Raw genomic sequence first — 24,587 nt, forward strand, 5'->3', positions numbered from 1 at the left:
AGTAGAGCCGTTACCAGGCACATCTGTGTGGGTCTAGTAGACGTCTAGATGTGCGCCTTGGAGATTTCACTCTTATAACATCTCAGTCATCAACGAAAGGAATTAATCAAAAAAGGCAAACGGATAAATTACGTTTATTTTGTATAAAATATATAACTCTTGTACAGGTAGTATTACCGTGCATATACATGCACAACTCAGGGAATTGAAAAAAGTATTTAAAAAAAAACATGTACATTATTGGACTAAACACCATGTCTATTTATAGTATTTATTCAACTTTTGCCACACTAAGAGACTATGTTCCCTCGTCCCTCAGTAGTGCATTTGAGTGATAACTTTTAGACAAAGGGTGCATTTCTTTCAATAAATTAGTGATGTACAGTTACACAGTTCTCACTGTCAAAATTGGTTCTGGTAAAAATTGAAAAGCTGCCATCTTTCAAGCTGCTGGTGTTGCTTCAGCTCAGATGATTCTGATATGAGTTTATTAAAAGCATTCATATGCCCTCAATGTTGCTTCCAGATTTCACCAGCCTTGAACTGGTTAGTATGAATATACTGCAGTCAAGTATCTTCTCTGCTTCTCTCCTTTGAAGTATCTGAATTTAGTTCTGTCCTTTTTGGGTTGGTTCTGTCATGTTCAGTCCTGCTCCTCATCTGTGACTGTCTGCTGTTCAGTGGTCACATCTTCGTCCTCTAAGTTGACCTGGCGGGCAGCGGTGTGGAACAGGCGCATCAAGTCCCGAAACCGCCGAGACACCTGGACAAGAGAGAGATAAAAGAGTCAGTGGATGAGGGTTAATTTCACAAGCCAAGACTTTTCAACAAGTGTATTACTGTTGGATTTTTTTATAGTTCGGTTACAAAAAAACAACCTTCACCTCATTGAGTGTCTTATTGCCAAGTTGGGTGGAAATTGCCTGGAAAGTACTCTGATTGGCACCTTGCTGCTGACAGGTGGTTAGAATGACACGGTCAGCCTCCCTGTAACCCAAAGAGGATTATCACTCTTTAAAAAAAACATTTTAAAACATTAAACAAATACCAAGCATTTTCAGGCTCGTCTTTCTCACCTTGTCCAGAGTATGACCTTCTCCCCACTGGCAGTGAGGGAGATGTTTTTGGCACACACCGGGGGATCGGAAGAGGGGTTCTCCATCTCCCCGCTAAAGGCTGTTTGGGGGCAATCAGACACCCCCGAGCCTTCTCCATCCCCCTTACTCCTCTTTGGCAAGGGGCTGTTTTCTCTCTCCCCATCCTTCCACTCTTCCTCATCATCCTCCTTCTCAGTGAGGGGGAGTGAGCCTTCCTCAGGACCCTCCCATGAAGGGGCTCCTTGCTTTTCTGAAAAGCATAATGGTTGTTTATCTGCAATGTGTGAAAGAGTTTAAAGGGGTGCTGAACTTCCTGATTTGACTCTAGTGTTTTGTCTCGTTCAGAAATGCAGCAATCATGACTGAAGCCAAACAAGAGTTGTCCAACTGGCCTTCACCACCACAGACCACGTGTATGGTATTGTGTGGGCGAGCGGTTTACTGATGTCAACGTTGTGAACAGAGTGTTCCACGGTGGCTGTGGTTTATGGTATTGGCAGGCATAAGCTACAGACAACGATTGCATTTTATCAATGGCAATTTGAATGCAGAGATACCGTGACGAGATCCTGAGGCCCATTGTCGTGTTATTCATCCGCCCCAATCACCTCATGTTTCAGCATGATAATGCACAGTCCCATGTTTTAAGGATCTGTACACAATTCCTGTCAGCTTAAAATGTCCCAGTTCTTCCATGGCCTGCATACTCACCAGACATGTCACCCATTGAGCATATTTGGGATGCTCTGGATCGATGTGTACAACAGCATGTTCAGTTCCCACTAATATCCAGCCACTTCACACAGCCATTGAAGAGTGGGACAACATTCCACAGGCCACAATCAACAGCCTGATCAACTATGTGAAGGAGATGTGTGGCGCTGCATGAGGCAAATGTTGGTCACACCAGATACTGACTGATTTTCTGATCCACGCACTTACTTTTTTTTTTTAAGGTATCTGTGACCACCAGATGCATATCTGTATTCCCAGTCATGTGAAATCCATAGATTAGGGCCTAATTCATTTATTTCAATTGACTGATTTCAAAATATGAAATGTAACTCAGTAAAATCTTTGAAATTGTTGCATGTTGCGTTCATATTTTGGTTCAGTATAGATAACTTGACCAGGTCTTGAAGTCGTCTAGGCTAGATAGTGCTGGCCTACTTATTTCGCGACCGTGGCAAAATTGGTTTGACATTGAATAGCCACTCTGGAGCTAGTTAGGGACAGTCAATGAATTACACAATGGAAATGGGACAATTACTTACGTTGCACATCTTTTAGTTGTCTCATTAAATGCTTCCAATATTTGTATATGCAATTCTAAAATGTATAGTTGGTTTGACATTTAAGTCATAGACACTTGGCAGCATTGACAAACATTTTGTCCATGTACATTGTCATCTACTGATGGTCCCCAACTAGCCCGATAGGGATATTGAAAGTCAAACCAAATTGACCATAGGCATTAAAATCAGGTCGCATGCAGCTGCGCTCCGAATTGATGATTACTTGGGTGCTGACAGCTGTGGGCAGGATTTAAATAAACCCAAAAAGAAAACAGTACCCTTCATTCCGTGACATACCATTTTTTCCTATCATCTCGCAAATCTCAGTTTTGGACAAGACTGACTTTATGACTCTTATCGATGCCACAATGCTGTTTTCAAAACGAGAAATTGCTTTTTAGGGGCAGTCGCACTTTAAAGTTTTTCATTCTATAGGTAACCTAAAATGTATTTTCAGCCGTTTTACTTTAGTTGCTTTTGACCAAATAATGACAACAACCTTATTTCATACAGCATAGGTAGTGCATTTCTTACCAGGATGTGGACTGTTGGCTTCATCTTTTACTTCAGCGTCCACCTCTTGCTCTTCCTCTTTATCTTCCTCCCTCTCCTCTTCCCTCTCTTCCTCCCTCTCCTCACCGCCTGTCTCAGTGTGGAGGTTGGCTGTGGGGCTGGTTGCCGTGGGGTACAAGGGGTCAAGGCTCTTCATCGCCCTGGGGATGCCATCGGAAGCCTGAGCGAAGACCGCATGTAACATTCTGTCATCTCCATAACTCATTTTACTCACACAGACAGTTTAGAACAACAAAACACTAGACTACGAGGCTACCTTGTTGCCATGGCAGCGAGAGCATCCTTTCCTCTTGTGTCTGCGAAGCTTGGCATCATGGCTGGCACCATGACAGAGGCAGAAGCAGTCCTTTTCTGGCCAATCACACTCCTGTGAAGGAAGACAACCAGCCAAATCAGAATCATAATTGCAAATGCAATTAGAAATCAATAAACGACACAATCCACATTTCCTCAAACCTTGTAGATGCCATGAGAACCCATCTTTCTCCTCCGGCTGCGACCTGTCATTGGTGGAATCTCTTCTTCCTCTAGATCAGGGAGGGTCACTTCTTCAAAACCACCACTTGCCCCTCCCCCTGACCCCAAGCCAACACCCTCGCCTCCGTCTATTCCGCCCCCTACCTCCTCTGGCCAACAAGCCTCTTCAAACTGCCCTGGACGGGCTGAGGGTGGGCGGAGCTCGTCAAAGAACACCCAGAATTCCCCTTGCAAGTGGGTGTGGCCTTTCAGGAGGGAGGACATCTGTGCTTTAAGCTGTAGAAAACAGAGGTGGATTACACTGGTGATTTTACATTGGTTTACTGTGCTGACAACTAATGTGAATGGTGTAGAATGCTGCCATACCTCCTCAATGCTGGCAGGACTGAGGCCAGGTCCCCCCTGCAGAGCACGTACGATTTTCTGGTAGTGAGAAAGGTTTTCCCCAAAACTAATCTCCAGCTGCCTCAGGAAGCGTCGACTCCGCTCAAATGCCTGCTGCTCCTCAAACTGGACAGGACATAAAACATCATAGTCGAAGAGTATTAATGGCTTTTTCAGCAGTGAGAACTTTGCAGATTCACTACAATGTGTTTGGCTACAAGACAAATAATAATTTTGTTGAACATAATTATATTTATATATCAACACTAGAGGTCGACCGATCAATCGGCATGGCCGATTAATTGGGGCCAATTTCAAGTTTTCATAACAATTGGCGTTGCATATAATCAATGCGGTGCTGGTTAATTTATCATCGAATCACAGTTTACTTCGCCAAACGGGGGATGATTTAACAAATGCGCATTTGCGAAAAAAGCACAATCGTTGCACGACTGTACCTAACCATAAACATCAATGCCTTTCTTAAAATCAATACACAGAAGTATATATTTTTAAACTTGCATATTTAGTTTTAAAAAATTCATGTTAGCAGGCAATATTAACTAGGAAACTGTTTCACTTCTCTTGCGTTCATTGCACACAGAGTCAGGGTATATGCAACCGTTTGGGCCGCCTGTTAGTTGGCTCATGCAAACTAATTTGCCAGAATTTTACACAATTATGACAACATTGAAGGTTGTGCAATGTAACAGCAATATTTAGACTTAGGGTTGCCACTCGTTCGATAAAATACAGAACGGTTCCGTATTTCACTTAAAGAATAAACGTTTAGTTTTTGAAATTATAGTTTCGGATTTTACCATATTAATGACTAACGGCTCGTATTTCTGTGTTTATTACATTATAATTAAGGCTATGATTTGATATTTGATAGAGCAGTCTGTCTGAGCAGTGGTAAGGCGGCAGCAGGCTCATAAGAATTTATTCAAACTTTACTGTGTTTGCCAGCAGCTATTCGCAATGCTTGATTCACACCGCTGTTTATGACTTCAAGCCTATCAACTACTGAGATTAGGCTGCCAATAATAAAGTGCCAATTAGAACATCCAATAGTCAAAGGTATATGAAATACAAAATGGTATAGAGAGACATAGTTGCCGCGTTATAATTCCTATAATAACTACAACCTAAAACTTCTTAACTGGAAATTTTGAAGAACTGGGAATATTGAACCACCAGCTTTCATATGTTCTGAGCTAGGAACTTAAACTTGAGCTTTTTTACATGGCACATATTGCACTTTTACTTTCTTCTCCAACACTGTGTTTTTGCATTACTTAAATCAAATTGAGCATGCTTCATTATTTATTTGAGACTAAATATATTTTATTTATGTATTATATTAAGTTAAAATAAGTGTTCATTGTTCATTCAGTATTGTTGTAATTGTCATTATTACAAAAATATATAAAAATGGTCCGATTAATCAGTATCGGCTCATTTTGGTCCTCCAATAATCACTATAGGCGTTGAAAAATCATCATTGGCCGACCTCTAATGAACACTCTGTTACATTGGGCCTGATCCTTAATAAGCATATATGAAAATGGCTGTGATGTCATCCTTACCAGACCACACTCCAAAGCCTGCTCCGGGAGGAGGAAGGCCGCAAAGTCTCTGAGGAGGTCTGGCCATTCCCCCAGAACAGGACGGAGCTGGGAGAAGAGCTCCACTGCGCTGCGCCCCTCACCCTCCTGCTCAAACTCATATAGCAGACCCAAGAACTCCTCCACTTTACCAGGTACGCCCTGAAGGGCTTCCCGCACCTGAGGGAGGAAGACGGGTTCGAGAGTTAAAGTTAACCTTTTCTTTTTATTGGATAACTGCTACTAATGCTTTGCAACTTGTTTTGAAGTATGTCATTTAGAGTATGCTACCCGAGATCCAAAATCCACTTTACAAAAAAACACTTTTGTTCCTTACCCTGTTGAGGTAGGCCTGTGCAAAGGCGATGTCCTTGCTCTCTCTGAGGGGGTCGTTGTCTAGAATGTGGTCGTCATAGAGCAGCAGCAGCTTGGACGTATCCTTACTGTCCCTCTCCGGACGACGACTACGCCTCAGACTGCGAGGAGGCCTGCCTCGCCCTGAGGGTACCCAACCACAGGAAAAGAGAGAAGATACAAAACAAGGATTAAAATGAGTACTTATATGGAAGTGAATACTTAGTAGACCATTTCTGAGAACATGAAAACATTTTGTAGTGAGTCTCCATCACCCCTAAACCTGAGACTGACCTCTGCCACGTCCAGCTCCCTTCCCACTGGCTCTGGGGGTTCCCTCCCCAGGAGGCACGTCCTCCTCTCCAGGGACCTTACTGACCCCGCCGTCTCCAGACTCCAGACCCTCCCCCTTGGTGGGCCCCTCCTCCTCCTCAGAGTTTTCCTCCTGGGAGTTCTGGGAGACGGGGGAGTTGGGTGAGGTGGGGGAGTTTGGAGAGTTGTCCTCCTCAGAGTCACACAGCCTCCCCTCTGAGGCCAGCCATGTCAGCTTCTTCATGGTCTCCTGTGGGATAGATGGTGGGCGACCGTTAGCAGGCTTAAGGAGAACTAATGAAGAGACTATTCTTAACTTTCTAGATATATTAAGGTAGAATCTTGTAAAAATAGAAACATTTGCTAGCTGTCTGAACAGGTACTTTCATGCCAAAAAATTCTGACTTAAACTTTTAAGTTACGTACCTGCAGCTCGGGCACTGAGAGAACAGACTCCTCTGAGGCTGATGACATCACTTCCTCTTCATCTTCATCCTGAGTCAGGTCATCAAAATCTTCCTCTTCCTCCTCCTCCCCTTGCCTCTCCTGCTCTCCATCCCCGTCTTTCTCTCCATCCTTCTCTCCTCCTCCATTCGGTCCTCCATCTCTTTCTCCCTCTTCTTCCCCCTCTCCACTTCCCTTTCCATCTTCACCCTGCTCTCCGTTTCTCTCCTCCTCTCCCCTTCTTCCACTGTCTCCTTCTCTTTGGTCACCCTCTTCTCCACCATTCTTCTCTCCTCCTCCTCCAGTTTGTTCCTGTGCTACAGTCCTTCCACTCAGCATGCCCATGCCATGCACACCACAATCTCCCTCCTTTTCTTCCCTTCTCTCATCCTTTTCACCACCATTTCCCTCAGGTGGTATGTCAGGTATGTGCGTTGATGTAGCTGCCATGCACCACCTCTCTAGCCCCACCTCTCTCCTATCTTCTTCTCCCCCTATCTTGTTATTCTCCACCCCATCCTCCCCTCCCTCCATTTCACCAACCACCATTCTCTCAAGGGCGTCAGCATGGCTTTCCAGGCTGGAGCAGGGGCTTCCAGAGGGTGACTCAGAAAGTGTCAGGAGAGGACCCTCCACATCCCCCCATCCCTCCTTCTCTTCCAGCTCCCCCTCTTCCCGTAATCCCTCCACCAATCGGTGCAGCTGCTCCTCTAAACTCGACCCGGAAGCATGTCCGCTAGTCAGAACACTGTTGGGCAACCGGACACTCAGTGCCTGCTGGTAGCCCATTGTGCCATTAGGTAAAGTGGTGAGTGGCGAGAGGCAGGAAGGTATGCCATTCGTTAACCCAGTAATATTGTGTTGGAGTGCAGGCGACAGACCAAACGGGAGGCTTTCAGACCGGTGAAACCCATTCTCTGAAGCATTGAATGACACGGACCCGTTTGAGACCAGGCAGTTTTTGGGCACCCATAGCATTTGCATAGAACCATGGGTCGCAGTTTGTACCAGTACATACTGGTCATTCTTAGGGGCTGAGAGGCTCTGGATGATTGACGGAGACATAATATCACGGGAGCTGCTAGACTGGAGTGTGAAAGTATCTGTATTAGTAATGTTCGGAGTGTATCCAGAAAGGTTCTGGGAATAGGTTAAGGACGGGTCAAACCCAACTTCATCTTTGACCTCTGCGTGAATTGGTTGCCCCCAGGTGCTGTTCTGATTGTCGAGGGAGAGGTTCATAGGGCTGGTTTTGATGCTAAGGGGAGGGGAGGGCGTATGAGAGAAGAACACAGGGCTAGACTTTAGCTGGAGGCTGCTATCAGGGGGTGTGGGGGGATAGTTCAGGGAAACTTCCAAGCTGGGTGGGGCAGGCAGGAGGGGCCTGGTCAGAGTACGGGCGAGAGCTGCTCTGGTCTTAGCCTGAGTGTCCTGGTGGGAAGGGGTGGAGTGTGAGGGCCGCTTGGCCAATCTTGGAGCAGCACAGGCACGATGGGCTGAGTTAGGGACCAATGAGGGAGTACCACCATTCTCTGCTGGAAGAGCAAACAAGGGGGGTGGGGGTGATGGCTTTGGGGTAGCTGGTTGGATGGGCAGCAGTTTACGAAACGGTGCCCGGTAGGGTGTTTTTTTCTCTGTTTGATTGGGACTCATTTGCATCACAAAGAGGGGGGCTCCCACCGGGATGGAGGGTAAGACCTGAACCAATGGCACTGCTCCATGGGCAGGAGTGACAGGAGCCTGGGACAATGGCAGGGCCCTCCGGATTGGAGTGCTCGGGGCCTTGGCCAATAGGATGACCCCTTGTGAGGGGATAGGTCCAGGAACATGGGCCAGAAAGCGGAGTGTATCTGGCAGGGCTTTGGCGAGGGGCGTAAGCGGGGCAGAATGGGTGAAAGCGTAGAAGGGACGAGGTTTAGGGGCAATGGGTGGGCGCTCGCCTTTGTAGTTCATGCAGGGGTGTAGGCGTAGGATGACATTTCTAGGGAGAGATGGGGGATATCGCGTCCCATTGGCGAAAGTGTAAGGAGGTGCTGGAGGAGGTGGAGGTATTCTGGATGGGGATTTCCCATGTGGTTTATTATACTCCATCACCGCCCTGTGGATGAATGGTAGACTCTTCTGTAGAGGAGAAACCATTTACATAGGAATTAGTACCTATTAGTAGTAATAGGGAAGTAAAATGGAGAATGACACATTTTCTCTGATAAGTAAATAATGAGAGTGGTGGTAGGTGAGTTTGTACCCGTAGCCAGTTGGGCATGACGGACATCTCTCTCTCCACTGGGGGGCGCTCCTCCCCTGGCATCACCCTGCTACAAGTCTCCTGCATGGCAGGAACTATGTTGTGCTGACAGTACAACTGAGAGAGAACAAAAATAACAGAAAGACCAACATGGAAATAGGTGATATAATCAAGGCATGATCAAAACATTGAGAAAGACTGTGATAAGCATCAATGAGTTGTGAGGTCCACACCTTGATAGCGTTGTCAGATGCCTTGTGTCCACACAGCTCCTTGACACGGGAGCGTAGCTGGTCCTGCTTCTTGGTACGGATGAGGTAGCGACACATGAGCTGGTAGGGAAGCTCTGTCTGGCTGAAGTGCTTCAGCCCAAGTACAATGAGCCTGGAACAAAAATCCACATTGCGAGTAAATATCTAGTCTTAAGTCTAACATTCAAACATGCGAGGAGAAATTTGATGCTTGGTTGTAAGTAGTAAAGATGACATAGGCCCTCATAGTTCCAACTATGTCAGTGAATGGTCATTGAATGGGTTTGGAGATAGCTAGAGAGAGACCCTCTTTTTAGCAAAGGGTAACACACCTTCAAGTGTTAATATTCAGCTCAATTCTGAGCAGGCAATCACTGACAAATTACTCACATTTGGCATGGCTATTTTTGACCAGTGTGTAAAATGAGTAATGTTTTTTAAAAGTTTGTTGTTGTTTGTGAACATGAGCTCCTGTGGAGTTTGTGTCCCCACGCAGGACGTGCAGCATGTGTAAACGTGTGTGTGTGTGTGCAAATGTGTACCTGTCCTCTCCGCGTGTGTAGAAGTTGTTCTTGGTGCGTGGGGGGTGCAGTGCGGGGTCCAAGCTGCAGTGAGGCAGGAGCTCTGGGTAAAGGAAGACTGAGCGGGTGGCGAGCAGCCAGGCCGTCTCAGCATGCAGCAGAGGGTATGTACGCACTGCAGGGACAACCAAACACTTACATGCAATTCACAAAACCCACCCTCTGACACACATAGATAACACAAAACAGCTACACACACAAGCTATCAATACCATCTTTAGTTCATACAATTCAGACTCTCACATCTTTACATATGAACCACACACACCAGACCTCCCTGTTCATTACCATTGTTAGAGCGTGTTTGAGGCCTGGCAGGGGGGGTTGGAGGAGAAGGAGCGGATGGCGAGACAGAGCTCTCCTGCTCCTGGACCAGAGACAGCGCCCCCTGGAGGTTACAGGCCCTGAAGATGCTGCTGAAACCTGGGTCCCGGACTGACCTAATCGCCTCCTCACGCTGTGCAAACGTCTGGAGCTCCTCCTGTGTGGGAGGCACACAGAGACTAGGACTTGAGATAGATAGATAGAAAGAGAGAGACACAGATAGAGAGAGACAGAGAGACACAGAGAGAGAGAGACACAGATAGAGAGAGACAGAGAGACACAGAGAGAGAGAGACACAGAGAGAGAGAGAGAGAGAGAGAGAGAGAGAGAGAGAGAGAGAGAGAGAGAGAGAGAGAGAGAGAGAGAGAGAGAGAGAGAGAGAGACAGAGGCAGAGACAGACTCAGTTACTTACCAGGTACTGTTTGGTGGTGTGGGCCTTGTGGTGCAAGGCCTCCACAGGGCTGCACAGCAGGTGCACCTGGGTCAGCAGCTGTATGTGCTGAACAGACAGACAAAACAGGCAAGGGGGGTTGTCAGTGAGTCTACCAGTGTCATGTGTCAATATTTAAACAACTGGAAAATAATTAATTATTGGTGTTAATAAAATCGAAAATGAAAATCAAAATCTAATATACCACCAACTTCAGATCCTCAGTTAAGTTTTACGAGCAGGCCAACCTACCTGTTGGACTTGCTGCTGCAGCTGGAGTTTCTGGATGTGGTCGAGCGTGAGGACGGGGCAGGGCAGAGGTGGCAGCAGCACCATGGGGGGTGATACCGTGACGATGGGGGTGGAACGGCCAGGGGTCTCCTGGAGGGCTCTCCTCTGCTGCAGAGCCTCCATCTGCTCCCTCACAGTACGTCGCCTCTCTGTTAGCATGTTAGCCAGTGGCTCCTGAAACCTGCAGAGATCAGGGGTCAGAAAAGGGAATAATAATCATATTGATGACATAATACAGCACTTCATTGCATAAATCATCTCAGTGTGCTTTAAAGAATTTAAAAAAGACAAGCAATTTAGAAAAACATCATTCATGAGATGGAAGGTCCTGAGAGGGTGGGGAAAGTTCATGGTTTGAGTGGTCATCGGAGGAAGGTGGTCGTAAGGGGAGAGCAAGCAAAGATGGCAGGCAGGCAGCACTGTGTCATCAAGGTGTCTCACTGTCCCTCCCGTCTGTGTGGCTTCTCCATAGTAGGGCTCGGATGACGTTTGAGCTCAGCTACTGCAGTTTATGGACTCCATAGTAACGTTAGGTGTAGCTAGCTAGCTACTCCTTCACTACTACCAAAATTAAGTACCTATTGGGTGAATCTAAGATAGTCATGTGGCGCCAGAAACCACACCACATTTCAATAACAATTTAAGAGTAGCCTTGTTGAGGATCGTAGGGAGGACTACTCCCGACACTGCACACCTCTGCTGTGCAGTCTTGCTTTCAGGCTTCTCTCCATCCCAAACCTCTGAACACTGGCTGGTATTTGAATATGGTCATTTAGCAGGCTTTATCACCAAAAATATCAGTACATGTGGCCCATGTGGGAGATGGGACTGAAGACACCCTTGACTGGAATTATACTGAACAAAAATATAAAAACTCAACATGCAACAATTCAAAGATTTTACTGAGTGACTGTTCATAGAAGAAATCAGTCAATTTAAATAAATTAATTCTGGCCTAATCTATGGATTTCACATGACTGGGCAGGGGCACAGCCATGGGTGGGCATCACCCACTGGGGAGCCAGGCCCAGCCAATCAGAATACATTTTTCCCCACAAAAGAGCTTTATTGCAGACAGAAATACTCCTCAGTTTCACCAGCTGTCCGGGTGGCTAGTCTCAGACGATCCTGCAGGTGAAGTAGCCGCATTTGAAGGTCCTGAGCTGGCGTGGTTACACGTGGTCTGCGGTTGTGAGGCCAGTTGGACATACTGTCAAATTCTCTAAAACAACGTTGGAGGCAGCTTATGGTAGAGAAATGAACATTCAATTCACTGGTAACAGCTTCGGGGGATGTTGCTGCAGACAGCATGCAAATTGCATGCTCCCTCAAAACCTGAGACATCTGTGGCATTGTGTTGTGACACAAAACTGCACATTTTAGAGTGACCTTTTATTGTCCCCAGCACAAGGGGCACCTGTGTAATGTTCATACTGTTTAATCAGCTTCTTGATGTGCCACACTGGTCAGGTGGATGGATTACCTTGGCAAATGAGAAATGCTCACTAACAGGGATGTAAACAAATTTGTGCACACAATTTGGAGAAAAATAAATTGTGCATATGGAAAATTTCTGGGATCTTTTATTTCAGCTCATGAAACATGGGACCAACACTTTACATATTGCATTTTTATTTTTGTTCAGTATATGTTTGGATTATGCAATATTCTGCTTAAAAGGCTCTAGTCTACAGAAGGGGATCTGATGGAGGTTAATTTGCATAGCTCTACATACTTTTGTGCACTGAACTTTTGGAATGTGACGAAAGCGTAGCTCCGCTTGTGCAGACTGAAATCACAGTGGTGAGACTTAACCCTCTCTACCCACCTCTATTATCCTCCTCTACTTTCCCTAATGTTGCTGAGTCATCAGTGGTAGCACTGTCACAGAGCCATTACTCCACAGTGTGGAATAACCTGTCTGTCTCTCCGCACGTCATACTGCCTCGTTAACATTTAGAGACATCCATTACAGCCAGGACCAGGACCAGGACACAGTGACGCAAACGTGTGCATGCGTGGAGGGTTGCTGGAAGGAAGTGCTCTCATCAGCTCAGAGAAGTTGCCTGAAAACAGCACGTCGCACACAGAGACCTCTCAACAGACGTCACAGTTCAAACATCAAAGTAGGCACATGTGCAAACCAGCTACTGAAAACCTGACGCACTGGGAGTGTATGTGTGTGTGAGACACAAAGTGAGTTTGTTAGTGGTGTGTGTGTCTTTTGTTAGTATGAGTAGCTGTAGCTCAAATGTGTGTTAGTGTGGATTGTAGCTCTACTGTGAGTTCTGTCCACCTCCTGACACTTCAGAGGAAGAGAAAACACCAGAGCATTTCTCTGCCTCCCTACCCAAGCAGATACAGCACCCCTATGCTGCTCTGTCCCGAAGGGAGGCATTGGTGTGTGTGTGTGTGTACGTCACTTCAAGTGATTCCTAGAATGGCATAGATGGATAGGCTTACTCGGCTACACAGCTGATGCCTGCTGGACTGTTCATTAACACTGTACTTCATTTTGGTTATCTGTCAGCCCCAGCCTCGAACTCAGGCCCTGTGTGTAGCTAACTGACCCTCTCTGCCCATTTATCACCATTTACATGTTGTCGTTGTCTTAGCTTTTCACCCGTTGTGGTCTCACCTGTTGTCTTAGCTAGCTCTCCCAATCAACACCTGTGATTGCTTTATGCCGCTCTCTAATGTCAATATGCCTTGTATACTGTTGTTTAGGGCAGCTCTCATTGTTTTATTTTTCTGCAGAGCCACTAGTCCTGCTCAACATGCCTCAGATAGCCCACTTGTCCCATCCCCACACACATGCGGAGACCGCGCCTAGCTTAACTGGCGCCTCCAGAGATGCAATGTCTCTTATCGTCACTCAATGCCTAGGTTTAACCCCACTGCATTTGCACCCTCCCATACCATACCCTTGTCTGTACACTATGCCCTGAATCTATCCTACCACACCCAGAAATCTGCTCCTTTTATTCTCTGTTCCCAAAGCACTAGACTTTAGCCGTACATTCATCCTACTCCTCCTCTGTTCCTCTGGTGATGTTGAGGTTAACCCAGGCACTGTGTGTACCCAGGTGGTCTCATTAGCAGACTTTGCAACCGTAAAAGCCTTGGTTTCATGCATGTTAACATCAGAAGCCTCCTCCCTAAGTTTGCTTTATTCACTGCTTTAGCACACTCCGACCAAACCCTGATGTCCTAACAATTGTCTAAATTCTGGCTTAGGAAGGCCACCAAAAAGTCTGAAATTTCCATCCCCAATTACAACATTTCCTTCCAAGACAGAACTGCTGGGGTCGGAATTGCAATCTAGTGCAGAGATACCCTGCAGAGTTCTGTCATACTATCCATGTCTATGACCAAACAGTTCAAGCTTCAACTTTTAAAGATCCATCTTCTCCAGAAATAAGTCCCTCACTGTTGCCTCTTGTTATTGACCCCCATCAGCTCCCAGCTGTGCCCTGGACACCATATGGGAATTGATGGCCCCCCATCTATGGTTAGAGTTCGTACTGCTAGGTGACCTAAATTGCGATATACTCAACATCCCGGCCGTCCTACAATCTAAATTAGATGCCCTCAATCTCACACAAATTATCCAAGAACCTACTAGGTACAACCCCAAATCTGTAAACATGGGCACCCTCATAGATATCATCCTGACCAACCTGCCCTCCAAATACACCTCTGCTGTTTTCAACCAGGATCTCAGCGATCACTGCCTCATTACCTGAGTCCATTATGGGTCCGCGGTCAAATGACCACCCCTCATCACTTCAAACACTCCCTAAAACACTTCTGCGAGCAGGCCTTTCTAATCAACCTGGCCGGGGTATCCTGGAAGGACACTGACCTCATCCCGTCAGTGGAGGATGCCCGTTTGCTCTTTAAAAAGTGCTTTCCTCACCTTCTTAAATAAGCATGCCCGTTTCATAAAAATAAAAAAACTAAGAACAGATATTGCCCTTGGTTCACTCCAGACTTGAATTCCCTTGACCAGCACAAAAACATCCTGTGGCGTACTGCACGAGCATCAAATAGTCCCCGCGATATGCAACTTTTCAGGGAATACACACAGTCAGTTAGGAAAGCAAAGGCTAGCTTTTTCAAACAGAAATTTGCATCCTGCAGCACTAATTCCCAAAATTGGGACACTGTAAAGTCACTGTAAAGTCCATGGAGGAAACACTGTCACCACTGATAAATCCACCATAATTGAGAATTTCAATAAGCATTTTTCTACAGCTGGCCATGCTTTCCACCTGGCTACTCCAACCCAGGTCAACAGCACTGCACCCCCAACAGCAACTCGCCCAAGCCTTCCCCATTTCTCCTTCTCCCAAATCCGTTCAGCTGATGTTCTGAAAGAGCTGCAAAATCTGGACCCCTACAAATCAGCCGGGCTAGACAATCTGGACCCTTTCTTTCTAAAATTATCGCCACCCCTATTACTAGCCTGTTCAACCTCTCTTTCGTGTCGTCTGAGATTCCCAAAGATTGGAAAGCAGCTGCGGTCATCCCCCTCTTCAAAGGGGGGGGGGCACACTTGACCCAAACTGCTACAGACCTATATCTATCCTACCATGCCTTTCTAAGGTCTTCGAAAGCCAGGTCAACAAACAGATTACCGACCATTTCGAATCTCACCATACCTTCTCTGCTATGCAATCTGGTTTCAGAGCTGGTCATGGGTGCACCTCAGCCACGCTCAAGGTCCTAAACGATATCTTAACCGCCATCGATAAGAAACATTACTGTGCAGCCGTATTCATTGATCTGGCCAAGGCTTTCGACTCTGTCAATCACCACATCCTCATCGGCAGACTCGACAGCCTTGGTTTCTCAAATTATTGCCTCGCCTGGTATACCAACTACTTCTCTGATAGAGTTCAGTGTGTCAAATCGGAGGGTCTGCTGTCCGGACCTCTGGCAGTCTATGGGGGTGCCACAGGGTTCAATTCATGCACCGACTCTCTTCTCTGTATACATCAATGAGGTCGCTCTTGCTGCTGGTGAGTCTCTGATCCACCTCTATGCAGACGACACCATTCTGTATACTTCTGGCCCTTCTTTGGACACTGTGTTAACAACCCTCCAGGCAAGCTTCAATGCCATACAACTCTCCTTCCGAGGCCTCCAATTGCTCTTAAATACAAGTAAAAACTAAATGCATGCTCTTCAACCGATCGCTACCTGCACCTACCTAAACTATAGTTTTGGCAAGTCTGTTAAGACATCTACTTTGTGCATGACACAAGTAGGTTTTCCAACAATTGTTTACAGACAGATTGTTTCACTGTATCACAATTCCGGTGGGTCAAATGTTTACATACACTAAGTTGACTGTGCCTTCAACTAGCTTGGAAAATTACAGAAAAGTATATCATGGCTTTAGAAGCTTCTGATAGGCTAATTGACATCATTTGAGTAAATTGGAAGTGTACCTGTGGATGTATTTCAAGGCCTACCTTCAAACTCTGTTCCCCTTTGCTTGACATCATAGGAAAATTAAAAAAATTAAAATTAAAGTCCTCAAAAAACAAATTGTAGACCTCCACAAGTCTGGTTCATTCTTGGGAGCAATTTCCAAACGCCTGAAGGTACCACGTTCATCTATACAAACAGTAGTATGCAAGTATAAACACCATGGGACCACTTAGCCGTCATACCACTCAGGAAGGAGACGCATTCTGTCTCCTAGAGATGGTGTGACAAGTGCAAAGATCATACTTTTTGGAGAAATGTCCTCTGGTCTGATGAAACAAAAATAGAACTGTTAGGCCATAATGACCATCGTTATGTTTCGAGGAAAAAGGGGAAGGCTTGCAAGCCGAAGCCATTCCAACCGTGAAGCATGGGGGTGGCAGCATCATGTTGTGGGGGTGCTTTGCTGCAGGAGGGACTGGTGCACTTTAAAAAATAGATGGCATCATGAGGTAGGAAAATTATGTGGATATATTGAAGCAACATATCAAGACATCAGCCAGGAAGTTAAAGCTTGGTCACAAATGGGTCTTCCAAATTTCCAAATGGACAATGACCCCAAGCATACTTCCAAAGTTGTGGCAAAATGGCTTAAGGACAACAAAGTCAAGGTATTGGAGTAGCCATCACAAAGCCCTGACCTCAATTCTATAGAAAATGTGTGGGCAGAACTGAAAAGGCATGTGCGAGGAAGGAGGCCTACAAACCTAACTCAGTTACACCAGCACTGTCAGGAGAATTGGCCCAAAATTCACCCAACTTATTGTGGGAAGCTTGTGGAAGGCTACCCAAAACATTTGACCCAAGTTAAACAATTTAAAGGCAATGCTATCAAATACTAATTGAGTATGTAAACTTCTGACCCCCTGGGAATGTAATGAAAGAAATAAAAGCTGAAATTAATAATTCTCTCTATAATTCTGACATTTCATATTCTTAAAATAAAGTGGTGATCCTAACGGACCTAAAACAGAGAATTTTTCTTTACTAGGATTAAATGTCAGGAATTGTGAAAAACTGAGTTTAAATGTATTTGGCTAAGGCGTATGTAAACGTCCAACTTCAACTGTATATCACTCCAGTGTAAATTCCTAAATTGAAATTACTTTGCTACTATTGGTCTATTTATTGCCTTACCTCCTTACTTTATTTGCACACACTGTATACAGATTTTTCTATTGTGTTATTGACTGCATGTTAGTTTATCCCATGTGTAACTCTGTTTCTGTCGCACTGCTTTGCTTTATTTTGGCCAGGTCGCAGTTGTAAATGAGAACTTTTTCTCAACTGGCCTACCTGGTTAAATAAAGGTGAAATTTTTAAAAATTAAAAATTAAAACGCATGAGTGGCTGCAGTCACGTATCCTGCAGTTGTTCATAACACATACGACAGATGGCCAATTTGGCTCACCAACCAGCACAGTCAACAAGAGGAGGGCCGTGTTTGTAGAAAAAAGCAAGGGTGAGCTAAACGGTCACACATTCACATTGATTCAGTTCTGGGATAGATAGCACTGTTGACTCAAGGAGGACCAGGAAGCAATGGATTATTTGGCTCATCATAATGCTATTTTATGAAACAGTTGTCATTTTAAGCGCATCTCAAAAGTCTAGTTGCTTCATCTGGTTGTTTGCACCGCATTAAAAGCTCTATATCATTATTAATATGAGGTACTGGGTTGGTGGACCAACTCAGTGACCTTGTGGTTAGTGTCCACTCTGAGATCGGAATGTTGGGTGTTCGATCCCCGGCCGAGTCAAGACTGTAAAAATGGGAACCAATGCGCCTCTGCTTGGCACTCAGCATTAAGGAGATAGATTGGGGGTGAGGCCCTGCGATAGACTAGCGTCCTGTCCAGGGGGTCTACTTGTACATTAAGCTGCCTCATGCTACAGAAACAGGAGATCTGCTCCTACAAGCTGTTCAAAGCCCTTTCTTTTCAGAGAGAAATAGGGAGAGGGTCAGGGTGGAATCATACCGAATGGCTTGTGGAACGTTGAATTGCGGAGCACTCAGGGGTGGAACAGCCTCCTCCCTCTCTTCATCTTCTTCATGCCCATCGTCATCCTGCCCATTCACTATTAGCTCATCATCCTGGAACTGAAGGGGTAAAAAGAGTGAGATTCAGAAAATATATATATTTTTAAGAGAGACTTGCAGATATGATCCCATAATCCTCACCGTCTCAAAAAGCTCCTCCAATAGCTCGTTCACTTCCTTTTCTGAAAGAGAGGGAGAAAGAAAATAGTTTGGTTGATTTTTCCCCTTGAGCAAAATGTAATTTTTATATATATGTATGGAAACATTATTACAGACTCACTGGTGATGCGTACAGCCCGGTCATTCCTGTAGTCCTCTCGGTCAGGCTCATCCAGATCCTCCAGGAAATTATACTCTGGGTCATCATCATCATCACCCTCTTCTGAGAGAGAAAAGAGAAGGCGGAGGTCGCGAGAGAGACAGAAAAACTGATATTTTAAACTGTTTAAAAGTGAAGAAAGGTATATGGCCTAAGGGTAAAATGGCTGTCAACACACACAACCATAACCAGTGAAGACGAAACGGGAAAGATGAGGCAGAGTGGGGGAGACAAACAGGAGCAGAGCAGTGGGGGGCAAAGTCAAAATAAGCAAAACATGACAGAGCAAACAGAGAACAATTAAACCAACAACACACACATCTCCCGTAAAATGTGTACACACACACAGGTTAAATGCAGCTCCATCTGTCTCAAGTCTACCTGCTTCACACTTTTCAGTGTTTGGAGGAGTGCCAACTTTTTGTGTATTTCACTAATTAAGTATTTGCTCCAGGAAAAACTGAATTCATGACACATTTTTGAGAATGATGTAAAATCTTGTTGCATTGGTTTCTACATGGTTGGACCATTCAATTTCAATAGTACACCGCCCATCCTTGAATCCTCCCTCATCATCCCTTTATTTGAATCCTAACCTTCATTCTCCATGTCGGATGTCATGAGGCCCTGCAGCCACTCGCTCCAGTCACGGTCCTCCAGGGCCAAGCTGTAGTCGTACATGTCAGGAGTGATGTCAGGGGCATGTAGCTCCGCCTCCAGCTTGCCCAGGGGCACGTTCCTCAGGGTCCGTTTGGAGCGGGTACGACACGCCACCAGGCTAGACCCTGCACCTCCAGTCAGAGGCTGGAAACAGAGAGATGGAACCAATGAAGAAAGAGATTCACATTTGTCTTGATATGGCTGAATAGTGTCCTGATAAGAGTCAGGTGATTTCCTGGTATAGCTGAATAGTCTGCTAGTATTCATGGGTTGCACGTTTTGTCACAGTATTGTTTTGAACATTCTCTTGAGGACTGGTGACCGAATTAACGTTCTACTCAATGCATTGCCAATGGTGGTGATGAAGACTTCATCAAAAGAGCATTACAGTTGCTTGAAAACCCTATGACATTTCAAAAGGAGGCAAGTAATTAGTAAGAAAACCTTTTTGTCATAATTGTGATGTCCCCAGATTGACTTTAGATGCAGTATACCTTTAGCTAACTATCCGAGATTGAGGGGACAGCACTGAATTTTAGCTAGCTAGCTATTTTTGACAAACTTTGCTAGCTAATGGAAACATTGCCCTCTCTCTAAAGTAAGTTTGACGACATAATGATGGAAAAGTTGTTTTTGACTAATTATTTCCTACTTTAGCACTGTCATCCTATTTCCATGCCACTGTAGTGTAATTTAGAATAAATAGGCATTAGCCCCTGTCCAAAATGACTTGGCATCAGTCAGGGACCAATATGGCTGTGGTGTCTGTATAAAGTTCATAACAATGGCAACGATGTGACTAAGTGACAGAAGTGCAACCCATTAATAGTTTAACAGTTTCAGTACCTGGAAGGATTCGGTGCAGATGGGGCTGAGTTCCAGCTCTTCCTCCACTGCGTGAAGCTTCTCCAGGAAGGTGCAGTCTTGGGGCCTGAGCGGCCGGGAGGGGCCAGTGGAGGATGGGGGCGGAGGGGGCCCCATAGGAACAGTCTCCACCCTCAGATGTCTGGGCTGCCTTGACTTCTAAACATAAACCAAGACCAACATTACAGTACACTCATACTCACCCAGTGCACATTGTAAATATTAACTCAGTCAGTTAACTCTGACACTGTATATAGTATGTTAAACTTCATTTCTTGTATTCTTATTTCTATTTCTCGTTTGTTGTTGTTCTATCTTATGTTATCTTTAGTATTACATTTGCATTGATTACTGCATTGTTAGGTTTAGAGGTGTCAAGAAATGCATTTCACTGTACTTGTGACAAAAAAATGATAAAATAATAATTGCATTCTTTCCCCCCCAATTATTTAAATAACTTTCAATCAAAGGCCAAATGCAGAGGTGTGGTGTGTTACCTGTCTGGGACTGTCAAATCTGTCTTCTTCACACTCAGAGTGTCCAGGGGTCCTGGGCCTCGCCCCTCGGGCACACCGTGGGGACGAGGCTGTGCTGTCCACATCACTCCAAAACGTCTGAAACGACAATTTCACAGGCATGACATCATAGTCACATAGCACACACTCTTGACTGATTGAAAATGCTCATCCTCACCTCCTCTGTAGTCTCATCCTCCTCATCCTCATCGGGGCAGTACTCTTCATCAGAGGAGTCCTCCTCCTCCTCCAGAGGGATGTCAACAAACTGGGGAGGCTGAGGAGAAGAAGCGAGATGAGATGGAAAGAGTGAAATAGAGGGAGAAAGCAACAGAGATGAAACAACAGTGAGGTGTAATAAAGTATTTGACATGACACTAGCACTATGTGTGACAGGGACATACCTTCACTTCAAGGACCCTTTTGATAGGAGAAATATTCCAGGTGGGGATCCCCTGCAAGAGAAGAGGAAGCCACTTTAGACTATTGAGATGAATCCAGGACAGAATATTAAACGGTAGCTAGTTACAAGTTGTGTTACTGGAAACCCACCACCCCCCTTTCTACCACCTCCTTCAGTCTGGAGCGGGTCATCTTGGGCTCCTGAGGGATGCAAATAGAAGATAAAAACATTGAATTCAGGCAGAGGAGAGATAAATTATTTTCAAAACTTGCAAGTGATATCAGCAACCAATTTCTGAGTTGTACTGTCAGTATAACTTGCTGTATGTTGACGCTCACAAATAGGGGTAGGTCCTGCGTCTCCTGGATGGCTGCTTTCATCATGGCCACTACGTGCTCGTTGGTTATCACCTCCTGAGGGCAACATTCACAGGTGTCAGTCAAAAATGTTCAACACTAACATTAGTACTTAGCAGTTAGCATTAACCCCTCTTTTTCCCAGATTGAGACTCCAGGTAACTCACATGGAGGATGGTCCGTACGTTGACGGAAGTCAAGTTGTGTTGCTGTGACTTTCTCTCCAGATCCATATCCAGCTGCTCAAACTCATCTTCCTCACTGTCACTGGATGAATCTTCCGACAACCTTTTTCCAGCCACGGAATGTCCCTCTTCCTGCCCATTGTCTAAAGCGCTCTTCATTTTCGAGCCGTGCTTCCTCGTTGACAGCCTCTGGCCCCCACAATCCTCTCCATCTTCAGACAGAAGTAATGAATTTGTGCGCATCAAAACAGAAACCCAATTCTCATACACTAGAAATCTGATTCAGTGTTTCCAAAATGGTGGGTATGTCCACAGAGAAGGGATAAGCAACTTTGATGGGGGTGGGGGCCAGAATAAATCTGAACTCATCATGAGGGGCTGCAGTGGCTCGCGGGTCTGCATACCAACATCCATAACCACACATGTAGTCAGAGCAAGCCCTAGACTTTTGGGGGCCCTAAGTGAAATTCTTGGGAGCAAAACATTTTCGCAGCTCCCCCTCTTGACAGTGGAGAGCTAATTTCCCTAAATTCCACACATTTTGCCAAGGGGTGTGAAAGCATTTTGCCAAGAAGTTTGGAAAGCAAGTTTGCTGCAATTCTACATATTTTGTCATTGGGAAGAGAGAATATGTAGCAATTTAAAAACTCATTTCATGCTAATCTTTAAAAAAATTGCCACGGGGCAGAGAAAATAAATTCAGCTTTACAGCTAATTTCTTGCAATTATACTAATTTCGCCATAAGGTGAAGAGAAATTATTCCAGTTATGAATATGATATCTGGGGGGGGTTGGAAATGGTTTAAATCGGCGTGTCACAAGAAGCAGAGTTGAGAAGCTCACCTAAGGTAATTACCAGGCCCAGTTCTGTGTCGTCCTCCTCTGCCTCGGAGGGGCTGGGAGATAGCTGACAATCTTCCCCATTCTTAAGCTGGCCTGCAGCAGATACAAAACAAAGATTTCACAATGAGATAGGAGTTGATCACATTCCCACCACTGAAGCATGTAAAACCAATATATGTAAAAACCAATGAAATTCCCTTGCACATAAACTCCAACATCCCTTCATATCTCAGCAACACACTATGCGTTACTTGTCATCCCTCTCTCTAGTTCTCCATTCCCCCTTCCTTTTCTCATTTACATTTAAGTCATTTAGCAGACGCTCTTATCCAGAGCGACATCCCTCGTACCTGAAGAAATTGTCCTCTGCTTGAACCTGGGAGAGTGTCTCATTGGTGACAGCCCACCTGTGACCGTCATCCCAGAGCCCTTTCCCTTAGCCGGAGTGGAAATGGAGAGATGTCTGTTAACAGAGAGAGTGCAGAGTGGACCACCATTGGAGATCTGAGGGGCACAGGTTGTCTCATCCCTCTTCAAGGCTTTAGAACGCATGGGCAGTGGTTCTTGGGTGCTCGATTTGCGTTTCTGGGCTTTCATGCTTCGAGGCCTGAAAGAACACAACAGTTTAACGTTACAGTTACATGAGGGGGCTAACGTTAGCAGACAGTAAAATATAGAATAGAATGTCAATATGATGAAATATTTGCAGTTGTTACTAGCTAGACAAAATGTACATAGCCGAGTAATACAGCTCACGAATGTGTCCCATGTGTGCAATCCAAGCTACTATCTAGCTAGCTGTTATTATCTAGCCAAGTTAGCAGCCTAGTGTTGCCGCTTTCTCAGTTGCAGTACAAAAAGCACAACCAAGTCATCACAGCTATATAAAACATTTCTTACTAGCTAAAATAATCGCATGACACAAGTCACGCTACTCACGCTAATGATCCTGAAGTAGTTGTTTGGGTAGTTAGCTAGTTAGCTAGCTTGTGTTGTTGTTATTAGCTTGCTGGCTAACGACGTATATTTGTCAACAACTAACCTTGTGTGTTTGTGTGTCTCGGAACGAGACGCCCGACTTTTCTAGGTTGACAGTACATTGACCTTTCAAATTTAGTAACTTTCTTGGTGTCACTTACCCGGAAATAGGCATTTGGTGCCATGAGAAAATAACGAACTAAGCAAATCTCAAAATAATTTACAGCGCCCTTTCCCGCGTGTCACAGATAAATCCATCCCCACTTAATTTCCCCATAGCATTAGAGATCCTACCTCAAGTACAGTGAAGGGTTAGACTATTCAATCGACGTGGTTTCAGCAGCCCACAGTAAATGTTTGTGTTATTAACCACACATAATCTTTCAAGTTGATTCACCAGGTTATGTTTTCTTACAAATCAAATCAAACGTATTTATATAGCACTTCGTACATCAGCTGATATCTCAAAGTGCTGTACAGAAACCCAGCCAAAAACCCCAAACAGCAAGCAATGCAGGTGTAGAAGCACGGTGGCTAGGAAAAACTCCCTAGAAAGGCCATAACCGAGGAAGATACCTAGAGAGGAACCAGGCTATGAGGGGTGGCCAGTCCTCTTCTGGCTGTGCCGGGTGGAGATAACAGACCATGGCCAAGATGTTCAAATGCTCATAAATGACCAGCATGGTTCAATAATAATAGTCATAGTAGTTGTTGAGGGTGCAGCAAGTCAGCACCTCAGGAGTAAATGTCAGTAGGCTTTTCATAGCCGATCATTAAGAGTCTCTAGAGAGTTGAAAACAGCAGGTCTGGGACAGGTAGCACGTCTGGTGAACAGGTCTGGATTACATAGCCGCAGGCAGAACAGTTGAAACTGGAGCAGCAGCACGGCCATGTGGACTGGGGACAGCAAGGAGTCATCATGCCAGGTAGCCCTGAGGGCTTAGGTCCTCCGAGAGAGAGGAAGAAAGAGAGAATTAGAGAGAGCATACTTAAATTCACACAGGACACCGGATAAGACAGGAGAAGTACTCCAGATATAACAAACTGACCCTAGCCCCTTGACACATAAACTACTGCAGCATAAATACTGAAGGCTGAGACAGGAGGGGTCAGGAGACACTGTGGCCCCATCCGATGAAACCCCCGGACAGGGCCAAACAGGAAGGATGTAACCCCACACACTTTGCCAAAGCACAGCCCCCACACCGCTAGAGGGATATCTTCAACCACCAATTTACCATCCTGAGACAAGGCCGAGTAT

The 24,587-nt window shown here is 45.3% G+C and overlaps 1 protein-coding gene across 4 annotated transcripts; it reads right to left on the reverse strand.

The window, feature by feature from the left end:
- Positions 1 to 118: 118 nt before the first annotated feature.
- On the reverse strand, positions 119 to 23,600 carry gon4lb (gon-4 like b). Of its 4 annotated transcripts, none has more exons than XM_052489644.1 (31): positions 23,488 to 23,600; positions 22,699 to 22,955; positions 22,349 to 22,441; positions 21,488 to 21,717; positions 21,303 to 21,377; positions 21,132 to 21,164; positions 20,966 to 21,016; positions 20,740 to 20,838; positions 20,544 to 20,660; positions 20,029 to 20,205; positions 19,119 to 19,326; positions 18,484 to 18,585; positions 18,345 to 18,385; positions 18,142 to 18,263; positions 10,628 to 10,847; positions 10,358 to 10,444; positions 9,909 to 10,101; positions 9,582 to 9,735; positions 9,022 to 9,172; positions 8,789 to 8,905; positions 6,526 to 8,664; positions 6,082 to 6,349; positions 5,771 to 5,931; positions 5,416 to 5,613; positions 3,809 to 3,952; positions 3,422 to 3,718; positions 3,222 to 3,332; positions 2,927 to 3,125; positions 1,077 to 1,347; positions 885 to 987; positions 119 to 763 (listed from the first exon to the last, which is right to left on the reverse strand). In XM_052489644.1, the coding sequence occupies exons 1-31, from the start codon at positions 23,499 to 23,501 to the stop codon at positions 644 to 646; spliced, it is 6,552 nt and encodes a 2,183-aa protein (XP_052345604.1). In that variant the 5' UTR covers positions 23,502 to 23,600; the 3' UTR covers positions 119 to 643. The 4 variants fall into 4 exon arrangements, with proteins under 4 accessions (XP_052345604.1, XP_052345603.1, XP_035602008.1 ...); XM_052489643.1 differs by having other exon boundaries at positions 18,484 to 18,582; positions 21,114 to 21,164; XM_035746115.1 differs by having other exon boundaries at positions 21,114 to 21,164.
- Positions 23,601 to 24,587: the final 987 nt, after the last annotated feature.

Source organism: Oncorhynchus keta, chromosome 31 (assembly GCF_023373465.1).
Source record: "Oncorhynchus keta strain PuntledgeMale-10-30-2019 chromosome 31, Oket_V2, whole genome shotgun sequence".
NCBI classification, from domain to species: Eukaryota; Metazoa; Chordata; class Actinopteri; order Salmoniformes; family Salmonidae; genus Oncorhynchus; species Oncorhynchus keta.